General features: G+C 31.7%; 2 protein-coding genes across 2 annotated transcripts; one reads left to right on the forward strand and one right to left on the reverse strand.

Annotated features, from left to right (window-relative positions):
• Positions 1–879: 879 nt before the first annotated feature.
• LOC140433167 (uncharacterized) lies at positions 880–1,737 on the forward strand. Its single transcript, XM_072521215.1, has one exon. The coding sequence runs from the start codon at positions 880–882 to the stop codon at positions 1,735–1,737; it is 858 nt and encodes a 285-aa protein (XP_072377316.1).
• A 2,060-nt stretch (positions 1,738–3,797) lies between these two features.
• On the reverse strand, positions 3,798–7,349 carry LOC140433179 (uncharacterized). The gene is made up of 2 exons (XM_072521223.1): positions 5,975–7,349; positions 3,798–5,752 (listed from the first exon to the last, which is right to left on the reverse strand). Exons 1-2 carry the CDS (start codon positions 7,347–7,349, stop codon positions 3,798–3,800), a joined length of 3,330 nt encoding a protein of 1,109 aa, XP_072377324.1.
• Positions 7,350–12,979: the final 5,630 nt, after the last annotated feature.

Raw genomic sequence — 12,979 nt, forward strand, 5'->3', positions numbered from 1 at the left:
GAAATTACTCCACAGTTATCAACCTCCAAAGTCATAATTAATAGTAATAGAGAAATTTCATTTCTTCCCGCGAATTCTATTGCGAAATTATTTGGATTTAAATCAGGGCTGTTAGCAGCAAACTAGATACATATCTCAGACAATCCAGTGGAGATTTGGGGTGCAAACGCATTATGTATTGACTATAACATAGCGTCAGGATCCTATTTAAACGGAAATCCAGTTCACATTATCCATCAGTTCTTCCCAACCGTACCAACTGGGTATAAAATAGTTTAGGTACCCCAAAATATTTTGTATTATCCAGTGAGTATTAAAACAATCTCTAACCTTACAGTAAAAATTATCAACCAAGCAGGTAAACTTGTTGATTTTGGAGGAGATGAAGTAACAGTAAACCTTCATCTTAGGAAACAAACATAATGGTTCTAGTTTTTTCTCGCGGACCAAAAACATATATAAAGAGATTACCTTCTAAAAAAATAACTCCATCTCTACCAAAATCATAAAAAAGTATATCACCTTTAGTAATATCTAAAGGATATTACCTTAAAAGGATATCAACCCTACATTCCTGGAAAATTGGGATACAACGATGAAGTCCGTATCGCAGTACAAGATTTGGATAGTTTGACGTTTCCAGCAAATAGTTATCTATATATTGAGGGCAAATTAGCCACACATGACAATAAAACACCAACCAAAATAAAATTTATTAATAATAGTATAGCTTACTTGTTTCGTGAACTACGTTTTGAATTAAATGGGGTAATAATTGACTCAGTACGTGATGTAGGGTTAGTATCAAGTATTAAAAACTATCTTAGCCTTAACGAAAATCAAAGCTTGCTATTGGAAAATGCTGGTTGATCTCCAAAAATGAGTAGAATGGAAAATAATAGTGAAGTCCCTAAAAACAATGTTTTGGTGGATTCAAATGGAAACTTTATTGTGTGTATACCTTTGAGATTATTATCCGGATTCTTTGAAGATTTTAGAAAAATTATTATGAACATGAAACAAGAATTGATACTTCTTCGATCAAATGATGATATTGATGCAGTAGTAAGCGAAGATGAGACTGAGCGTCCGAAAATTGACATTACTAAATTATATTGGGAAGTACCACATGTAACTCCTAGTATTCGAGAACAGTTGCGACTAAACAAAATTTCACATACAAACCAAGATCTACCTATTAAATTTCGAAGTTGGCAAATGATTGAATATCCAGCCCTAAATAACTCTACACGTCACACATGGTCAGTGCGGACTAGTACCAAAATAGAGACTCCACGACACATTGTTGTTGCTTTTCAAAATAACAGAAAATCAAAATTAACAAAAGATATGAGTAAATTTGATGATTGCACTTTAAAGAATATTAAAGTGTTAACAAATTCTGAAAGGTATCCCTATAATGATCTTCAACTAGATTTTAAGACTAATAGATTTGCCAAACTATATGAAATGTTTGCCAATTTCCAGGAGAGTTATTATCACATGACCTTAAACCAACCCATATTTAATCCAATTGATTTTAAAACAATTGCTCCACACATTGTACACATTGACTGCTCTCGTCAAAAAGAAGTAATTCAATCCGGATGTGTTGTGCTTCGTATAGAATTTGAGACAGATGAACCAACAACCTCTGATATCTCAGCCTATTGTCTAATACTTCACGAGAAAGAATTCACATATAACCCTCTAACAAAAATTGTGAAACAATTGTAAAATATTTATATTATACAAGACAGGTGAATGCAAATTAGGGAGCACCTGTATGCAAATTAATGAGCACCTGCATATTAGGGAGCACATTTTAAATAGGGAGCAGCTGTATGCAAAGAGCAGGTACATGAGTTGTAAAATTGTATCTAATGAGAGACTTCCCGTATGAGGACAGATGTATAATGTATAAAGGTCAGGTGCTAATTATGGCATTATATGCGAAACTCTCTTATGCGCATGACTGAAAATTCTTTTAAAAATACAAACTATGCAGTATACACACTTAGTCTTTAATCATGTGCTTAGTAGTAGATGTCCAAGGTTTTATTACCGAAAAAAATAAGTTTATCGTGAAAGAGTTTGCAAGTTATAATGGTCAAAAAATTAGTCATTTTTTTTAAACCACCATATCCGATACGATTATTGGGTTCTGAATATTATAATCAAGCTGTTTGGTTAATGAATAACCATCATGGATTGAACTGGAATCATGAATTTACACCAGTACACCAGTTCCATAATATTATCCAACATTTGACAAGAGACGTTAATGCGGTTTATGTTAAGGGGCGAGAAAAGTCACAGTATATCAAAAAGTATAGTCTATCCCCAGTTTTGGAGTTTGATGAACAACCAGCTCTGCAGAAAATGGAGCCAAGATGTCCATATCATTCAAACAGTGGGAGTGTTTGTGCTTTAAGTAATGTATTTCAACTTTATGATACTTTTATAATGAAATAAATTTTTTTTTACATTTTGTTTTATTAATAAAAAACCTTATTAAAAAAATAGTACTTTATTCAATAACTATTACATGTTACAAATTATATTTTGAAGTGCAAGTTTACACAAATGACAACTGGATTGAGACTAGACTAAAATATTCCAATTCCGTGATAAGTAATATATTTTGTACTTTGGTAAAATAGAATATCACGTTTTAATTTTGCAATATTTCGACTAAACTGCTCACAAAACCTTCTTGAGTGCATACTGTACACATTAACAACGGTTTTTTACTCTTATATCCTCCCTACTCTCATTGTCACCGGTTGCAGGTGTATTGTTCATTGGCCCCCACTCCTAATAATATATTGACAATGCCGGGTAAGGTCTGTTAGCTCGCAGTCGTTGAGTCATTCCTGTTGAAACTTGTTAAATCCAGTTTGTTGAGAGTTTCCCACTCAAACTAATTTGCATACTTTTAATTATGTGTTCAAATATAATAAACGAGGGGAACATACCATATAAATATTGGAATAATTTGGATGATATATTTAACTATAGTGATGACGAGTGGAAAACATTTTCGAGACCTCCTTTTTATATTGTACAACAAAAGATTTGTCTTATTTGTGGTAAAATGTCTGGCACTAGACTTATTCCAAGAAACTTAATATTTAAAGGGTGGAAATTGGTATTTGAATTTTGTGCATTTTGTAGTGAGACTAGACCTATGGGATTATCTCATCGAAGCATATGTCATCGTGATGGATTAATGGAATCTCCACCACATATGTGGGACTCCCCACGTCCAAAGTTAGGTTTACTATAAATAGATGCTAAAACCTTGGTAGAGATTATTGTGATGGCTTCAATAAACTTTATTGTTTTACTAGCAATTGTGGGAAATTTGCTCTTAATTCAAGGACCAATCAATGTCAAAGAAACTTTTATATGTTTTGACAGTAATGGTGCACTAAATGATACGTGGCCGTCGAAATGGACTAGAATGAAGTCATATCCGGAAAACAATTTTTTACCAACTTTACAAGCTGAAATACCTTTGAACAGTACTAAATATAATATGCGTTTTAGACATTTTAGTGAAAAAATCACAGATTCCGGGTGGTTAGAACTTTATAATGAAATACCTAAAAATTATACAGTCTTATCTCCAATATTTTATTATATAGCTATATGTTCAACTTTCTCATTAGTTTCTCTATTAATAGAATTGTTTAAAGTTTTAAATAAAAAAATATGTTAATATACAAGTGTTTTATTAATACATAAAAAATGTACATATGCTTAATCCTTAAATATAATCACAAAAAAACTATTTATAAGTAGGAATTATAATGGAAAGCTGCAACTTGGAACAATTTTTCATTGGGGATATTATCTAAGTCATCTAATGTAGGAGTATCTATCATCTCATTCGCGAAAAATAAGAGGTTATCTACATTACCTTCATGTTGACTAATTAATAAATGGCCCCAAGCCAAAGTAGAGACATCACCAGGAATAACATATCTTTTATCGTCACGGAATGTTAGTGATACCTTATTTCGCAGTTCGGTATAAACAGTATGCATTTCCGACCTAAAGAAATACATTTTTCTAAAGATGGTTTCTTTATTTTGAATAACTCTTACGTAATCATTTAAATGTAGTTGGTTTTTAACAACATGCCTGGAAACACCTTTCGCTTTTTTCACAATTGTATCAGCATCAATACAATAAGCTTTAGCTGCCATACCGTAGAATGCTTTAATGGTGGTGTTTGGAAATTTAATTTTCATCTTTCCAAGAATAGACTTTGTCTTCTCTACCCCATGTTGATTATTTTCCGAATAATTAGATGTATCAAAGTAACGTAGGTTTTTGTTCATATCATCATAAAAGTTTGGTGTTTGTACTTCTAGAATGAGCGAATCAGTATCTGTATACAGAAGATTAGCATTATTGCGGTACTTGTTTTTAATATACCCGTAGAAGAAATTATATATGAATGTCTTAGATATATCCAGAATAGAAAAACCAATATATAAAGGTTTATCGTAAATAATTTTGGTTTTATTTAAATGAATTGCAACTAAATTTTCGCTGAATATTGATAATGAGTTAAATTCTGGTTTGGCAATTAAAGATTTTGCTCCAACCCTTCCTTTGCTATTTTCATACTGTGAAAGAAGACGAATATCCTTTCTTTTATCCACTGCTTCTAAACTTTTACCGAATATGGCATTGACAAGAAGCTTAAAAAGATCACGCTCAAATTCATTTTTGGCCTTGTTGCGGAGAAAAGTATTCAGATCAATATATTTTTTTAACCACATTGATTGGGAGAATTCTAATATTCTATGCACATTTTCTAACTTTAATCCGTACTGTATACATTGTTTTAAATTTCTATAATGTATTACATATTTTTTTTTATCGTATAAATTAGGAATCAGTTTTTTGTATTTACTTTTAGGTGGTACTATTGACTCGGGGCAAAATGGTAGGTCGTTATGTTGATCATGCATATTGGGTGGATAATGCAAGTCCACTTCCAACACATACCCCTTTTGACCATCATCGTCAATATTAAAAACATTAAATTGGTCAATTTCTTGTTCATTTAACCATCTAAAATTTCCCCAAGGAAGAGGTTGGCTCATGGCGGCGCCGTAGAGATTATTGGCATCTAAATACATTATGTATGTTTCCGGTTTTGTTGGATCGAAATTACTTAAAAATCTGTTGTTTGCAATACCCATTCGTTTTGTACAGGTAGCCACACCTCCTCTGATCCCTTTTTTAAAGAAGTGTACCATATCAACATCCGTTAGAAGTTGTAGCTCAATATCGGTATATTTTAACATGGCGTCCCAGGTTAGAGATGGAGCTGTAATATATTGTGCAGGATCAAGTCTGTATTCTTTGAGACATATCTTCCTAAAATTTTCAAAGATATCTGCTAGTAACAGCACATCTGATTTTAAATATAGCATTCCATATTCTCCCACAGATTGACAGTTAAAATATTCCCATACCTCCTGGGCTCTTTCATAATCTTCTGCAGTAATATGTTCTCCCCTTAAATGATCATAAAATTTTTCTTTAGATGGTAGATGCCTCTCTTCTACTTTTATGTAATTATCGATATATGTGTACGGGAATATACTTTTACGGCGCATTAAACTAAACTCTTTTTCACCTGGGAAATATTTCCTTATTTCATTGCATTGACTAGACTCTAATGTTTGGCTTAATGTATCTAAAGACTTTGCTAAAAATCTAAATGAATCTACAAACTTTAATTTTAAATAAACATTATGTTTTTTTGAATCATCACTCTTGTGTACTAGAATAGATTTTGAAAATGTAATATACTTTTCTTTTGTTTGCGCAATAGCTGATACATACTCCCCATTAGTTGTTAATTCCTTAATAAACATGTGGCAATCGTAATTTGTCAACTTATGAAAAAAAATTGGAATAAAATTAGGTACCTTGAAATTTAAGTTACAGGAGTTGTGTGACGCGCCTCTGAATAATCCGGTAATGTGATCATGATCCCTGACTCTGGAAAATAATAATGGTTTTTGACAGATAGAACATTCGGTAGCATTCAGGAAATTCTGGTTTTCTTCACTAGTCAAAGGCACCATTGGTTTGATATGTTTCAGATGCTTCTGGTATAGTTCATGAACTAAAACATCTAACTTTTGAACAAACACTTTAGCAGCGTCCTCACCCTGATATGATTCCAATCTTGATAAGCTATCATCATAACTGCACTTGAGATAAAATGCAAATGAATAAGGCTGGTGTTCTGCGACTTTGATTGTGTAGGACTGACCATCTGATGGCTCACAATGGGGGATCGGTTTAAGAATCGACTCAAAGTCAGCATAAATTACAAACGGGTGTTCACTTGTCTTTTCAATATTGATGAATTTTAGAATATTGGATGGAAGACTTTCACCACACTTATTAATTCTCAGTTCATTAGTTGGAAGTATTGTAGAGATGTGTAAGCAATCATTTTCTTGGTGATTTTTCAGCTTTTCAAAGGTTGAAAAAATTTGAAGACACCCATCACAGAAATATTGTTTTCCTTCATATGTTGCCTTTTGAGTTTTTACCAAGCGATACAAGTCTGTTATCAGACAGTAGTGACTCTGATTATTGTCACTTATTAATAAAAGATTAACATGTGTAGGTTTATGTTGTTGAGTATAGTGAAGTGGTTCTACAACTTCATACTGCATTTTGTTTTCTTTAAATATGATTGAAGACCATAAACGGTAACTGATATATTGTTTTAATATCTCGAACTTGTTGATGCCCTTTAACTTAACCGGGAACCCGATACCATCAAAATTTAGAAGTGTGTCACATGGAGGATATGACTCTGGATTTGTTGGATCACCATTAGCAGGAAATATAGCAGCCATCACACAATAAGCAAAACACATGCTATCTTTGTTTTGAATATTTAAAATTGCACTTTTCCTTTTAATCTGTGATGGAAGATTAATATATGATGACGCAGAAATGGTACTGAATTTGTTAATGTTGACATCTAGGAATAGAATTTCCTGAAGTGTCCAGTTGGAATCTTTCTCCTGGAACTCCGATGCCTGTGTTAATATCGCTTCAGCAAAGTTATTATACATGTCGGATATGTCACTACTCGTCGGATAAGTGAAGATTTTATTAGATGTATTCATTGACTTAATATCTGAAATCTCATTCTCAGGTTTGTAAAACATCGCAAACAGTTCACAGTTAACTTTAAGAGCCGTGTGTTGATGAAGATATTCATTGAGAATTCGAGTTACTTTTGGTTTAATCTCATTCATAAAACCGGAATAGTTGATTTTGTTAGATTTACTCATAAACCGGTATAAGGCTATTCTATTTTTAAATGCATGTGTCAGTTTAGTAACACCACTTTCGAGCACTTCAATACCTATTGGTCTTAGTCTCTTTCTAGGAACCGGGCAAGCGGCATCACACGAACTAACTTGATGTCTTTGTAAATCTCCATTTCGTGTAAAAGTCTTTCCGCACTTCTCACACAAATGCGCACTTGATTGAGTGTTTTGGCATACAGTTACATGACGCCGTAAATTGTATTAGCGAATGAACGTTTTACCACACGCACATTGATTCATTTTTAAGGTTAAAAACAAAACTGATCATATCCAATAAATGTTTACCTCTTAAATACCCCTACCTACCGTTACACTCGCGTGTTAATTAGTAAGAAGTTAATGTGGGACAGCTGTGACATTTAATGAACCAGCTCGCAGTTGTGCGAAACAGATGTGTGACAGCTGTTATATTTAATGAGCCAGCTCGCCGTTGTGCGACACAGATGTGGACAGCTGCAATATTTAATGAGGCATCGTGCAGTTTTATGCAATTGAATGACACCTGAGCCCATTATTTATGACTGCAGATGATCTTGGATTTCTAAAAAGGTGGTATATAATGTATTTAAACACAATATTGCAAGCAGTCATGAGTTTTAGATGTGTGACACCTACATTAGTTAACGGATTAATTTCACCACCATCACTACAAGAGTTAACAGCTAACCATATATTCTGGATAGTAAAGGATACTGATTTTACTAAGATAGGAGTTCAAACTAGTGAAGGAAAAAAAGTTTTTGTGATTCCGGACGATATTTTAAACGTTATTAACATAAATTATGTAAGTGAGCTTAAAAAACAAATTATAAAAAACAATGGGGGATTTTATTGACCAAGATATAGAAAATGATGTGGATACGAAAGTAAAACGTATTGAAGACATTAAGCCTATTCAGTTTCTAAACGAATATGCTTTTGGAATGGTTTGTCTAACACAATTTATTTATTATGTGAATAACGAACGATTCTGTTGCAATTGCTGTGCAGCCATGATTTTGGATGATAGTAATATTGAAACACCTCGTCTAATAACTGAACATGTTTCAGGCAAAATATTCGATTTCGAGACATTGGCATTTAGATGTCAAAGGTGTAAGCGCCCTCTTTGGACTTTTTCAGTAATTCGACATTGTAACTTTTGTACAAAAAAAGTAGATAAAATTGTTTAATAATTTAGCTTTACTTAGTTATAAAATATATAATAATACTAATATGTGTATAATTAATAATTGGTACGATTTTATATTAAAAAAGAGATATTAATATATACTTATATATATATATATATATATATATATATATATATATATATATATATATATATATATATATATATATATATATATATATATGCGAGATAGAGACAGGAATGTGAAAGTATTTTATTAGTACCTGTTAGTTAGACAACTACAAAGGCATTCCAGTGACAAACTCAGTCCGTAGAATATACGGAAAAGTGAGGTAGAATATAAAATAAATACAAAGATATAGAAGCCGAAGAACAGGCGGGATTTAGTGCAGGTAGATCAACTATTGACCATCTATTCTGCCTTACACAGACTATTAAAGAAAAAGCTGCCGTTAACCAGGAAATACATTTGTTGTATGTTGACTTAAGAAAGGCGTATCTTACAAAACAACTATGGGAAGCATTGTAGAAAGCAAATATAGACATGAGTTTAATACGAGCAACGAAACAAGTGCAAGGCAAGGGTGAAAATTGGAAACAGCCTATCTAAGGGATTCCAAACCAGCAAGGGTCTTAAACAAGGCTGTTGTCTCTCACCGACATTATTTAAAATTTACTTCGAACAAAGCGTAAAGTTTATAACCAATGTGTTTTGCCCGTACAGACTTTGGAGCAAAGACTTTAAAACTGACGCAAAAATCCGTCAACAAACTGCTCACAACAAGCCATGGAACGTGCAATGCTGGACGTGAACCTTCACCACATAACAAACCACCAAATTAGGAGTTCAAGATGTTATCGAAAGAATCACGACTCTTAAGTGGAACTGAGCACTTAGCTAGAACACAAGATGGAAGAAGCCGAGGACGACCACCGACTAGGTGGACGGACGACGTAAAAAGAGTAGCGGGAAACTGGTTGTCTCTACGGAAGGAACTGAGGGAGGCTTATGTCTAGCAGTGGACGCGATTGGCTGATTGATAATGACTATATGCACATTATTATTTGCAGATGACCAACTAGTCATAGCACAAGAGTATGAAGACATTGAATATATGAAAAGGAAATTAATCGAGGAATATAAAAAATGGGAGCTTGAAATAAACATAAGAAAGATATGTGTGTTAATGGGATACAGCAGGACCTCACATTGGAAGATGGAGAAATATCTAAAAATCAGACATTGCGAAACATACAAGTATCTGGGTATAATCATCACAAAAGAAGGGCATGTAGAAGAAAGAAACAAACAAGGAAGAAAAGCAATATCTCTTCTAAATAGTATACTTTTGGGACCATTCAATAACAAATGGTATCAAACGTAAAATATATTACACAATTATTAAAGGTATATTCACCTACAGCAGTGAAGTATGGCAGATAAAAGAACGATACAAGAGAAAACTTGAGGCAATAAAAATGGATTTTTGGAGATGTTCGGCAAGGACATTGAGATTGGATAGAGTTACTAACAATAGAATAAAAGAAATCATGAAAGTAAATTATATAATAGTAGAAGAGATTGGTACCCAACAACTAATATGGTATGGACATGTCCAAAGAATGCCCGAAGATCGACTTCCAAACAAATCCTAACTTGACAACCTCAGAATAGAAGGTAAAGGAACCTCGCCTTAGTTAGAAAGAAGACATAAACCGAGAAATAAGAGATAAAGAAATAGGGAAAAACGTTTTAAACCAAGAATATACAAATAAAGTAAAAAAATTGTTTGATATATAAAATTTATTAATAATTTAGATATATTTGGTTATAAAATATACAATAATACCTAATTTAATTTACTTATTATGTACAGCTTATGGCATTCCTTATATTCAGATATTATACAGTTTTCTTCAGATTAAACAATATGTCGCAAATCGGTCGCTCTTATTAAAATTTCAATAAATAATCATAGTTTTATTTTAATATTCCAACGAATTATATTATAAGCGAGAATTATATTTGCCATTATTCTGTTTGTGGAACTTTTACTAAGCTCAACGAGCTTTTTCGCTTCTTACCAATAGGTGGCGTACACCAATATTTTTTCTTTAAAAAGAAAAGAATTCAACTTTAATTACAATTTTTGTTTAAAAGTTCTTCAAAAAGTTAAAATCCAAATATTATTGAAATTTTTATCTGGCAACGAATATAAACGGTACAAAGTATATATAGTTTAAACGACACACAAGAAAAATTAATTCTAAATTAATAGCACCATCTTTAAAAAGATTAACCAATGTAGTTGCACAATTATCGATTAGAATAAAATTGGTTAATCTTTTTTAAAGATTTTATATGATTTTTGATTTTTTTAAATTTTGTTTTAATTTTTCGTTTTCTAACTGTATTTTATTCAATTTTTTATTTATTGCTATTAATTTCAAATTATTTTTATTTACCTTTGATTCCAAAATTTTTTTCTTGTGTTTCGCTATTGTTTCTTTTTCATTAATTTCTATAACTTTTTTTAAGTAATGGTTCAAATATTAAATTGTAATTATTTTCGCTAAAAGAATCATTAGTTGCTTCATTCTCATCCTTTTCAAGTTCATTTATATTTTGTTCATCACTCTGTTCTGGCTCACTGCACTCGTCACCTACACAATCCAATTTATCCATTTCTGTAGCACTGTAATCCATAAGATTGTCTTCTTCCTCAACACTATCCAAATCGTCGAGAACACTAATCCGCTCAACCACCACATCACTTATCTGATTTTCTTGCTCAGAAACATTACTCAAACTATCTTCTATTTCACTCTCCGAAATATTTTCATATTTCACTTGGGCATTACTTTGCCCAAAGATTGAGGTCCGGAATATTTTTTCTTTAAAAAGCAAAGACTTCAACTTTCAGTAGAATTTTTGTTTAAAAGTTCTTCCCCAAGTTAAAATCCAAATATTATTGAAATTTTTATCTGGGAACCAATATAAGCGGTACAAAGTGTATATAGTTTATATAGGTATAGTTTATAAAAATAAATAAAAAGGAACTAAACGCAAGAAAAATTAATTCTAAACGCAAGAAAAATTAATTCTAAATTAATAGCACCATCTTTAAAAATATTAACCTATTTTATTCTAATCGATAATTGTGCACTACATTGGTTAATCTTTTTAAAGATTTTATATGACTTTTAACTTTATTTAAATTTTGTTTTAATTTTTCGTTTTCTAACTGTATTTTATTTAATTTTTTATTTATTGCTATTAATTTCAAATTATTATTTTTTACCTTTAATTCCAAATTATTTTTTTTCTTGTATTTTGCTATTGTTTCCTTTTTATTTATTTCTATAACTTTTTTAAGTAATGGTTCCATATTTCGCTAAAAGAATCACTGGTTGCTTCATTCTCATGCTTTTCAAGTTCATTTATATTTTGTTCATCACTCTGTTCTGGCTCACTACACTCATCACTTACACAATCCAATTTATCCATTTCTGTAGCACTGTTATCCTTACCATTGTCTTCTTCTTCAACACTAATCCGCTCAACCACCACATCACTTATCTGATTTTCTTCTTCAGAAACATTACTTAAACCGTGTTATATTTCACTCTCCGAAATATTTTCGTATTTCACTTGGGCATTACTTTGCCCAAAAAAGTCAGAACTTAGAATGGGCTTGACACTTGATGGGTCACCTAAAAAAACTATGGAACTTGAATTTGATGATTCATCGTTGCACATTTTAATATTCTTGCGACCGATTTGCGACATTGTATTTAATCTGAAGAAAACTGTATAATATCTGAATATAAGGAATGCTGTTATTTATACCATATTCTTCCACCACAAAATCCCCAAAAATTCAATAAAGTAGAAAGTATATTCTTGATAAGAACGCCTTATGTGACTTTTGATTATTTATTGATTGGTTTAAACCATGCGTGCTGAATATTTTTGCAGAGAAAGTATTTTTGCCTCCAATTCACCTGTAAAATAATTAACTGTACTTAAAAAAACATGCAAGCGCATTAAATTATTAAAGTGAAAATGCAAAATAAGATCATTTATTCAGTTCGGCAGATGGGAATACATTATATGTAATGAAACTATTTTCACATAAGCTTATTACTGCAGGTGATAACTGACCAATATTTATTATTTGCGTTGCATCTGCCTGCATCAAGCGCATTAAATTATTAAAGTGAAAATGCAAAATAAGGTCATTTATTAAGTCCGGCAGATGGAAATACTTTCACATAAACATATTAACTTTTTTTAGGTTACAATTGACCAAGATTTATTATTTGCGTTGCAACTGCATGTGTTGTTTTGAGGTAAAATAAAAATATACACTGAAAAAACTGTTTGTTATATTTATTTCATACAATAAATAAGCTAGTTGACATCATGTCACTAGCAAAGAAAATCATTATATTTTAA

Source organism: Diabrotica undecimpunctata, chromosome 1 (genome assembly GCF_040954645.1).
Source record: "Diabrotica undecimpunctata isolate CICGRU chromosome 1, icDiaUnde3, whole genome shotgun sequence".
NCBI lineage: Eukaryota > Metazoa > Arthropoda > Insecta > Coleoptera > Chrysomelidae > Diabrotica > Diabrotica undecimpunctata.

Coding starts and splice junctions, on each gene's coding strand:
- LOC140433179 (XM_072521223.1), bottom strand. CDS start 7,349: ATGAGTAAATCTAACAAAATCAACTATTCCGGTTTTATGAATGAGATT. Junction 5,753..5,974: donor AGGCGCGTCACACAACTCCT/GTAACTTAAATT, acceptor TAAAGTTTGTAG/ATTCATTTAGATTTTTAGCA.
- LOC140433167 (XM_072521215.1), top strand. CDS start 880: ATGAGTAGAATGGAAAATAATAGTGAAGTCCCTAAAAACAATGTTTTG.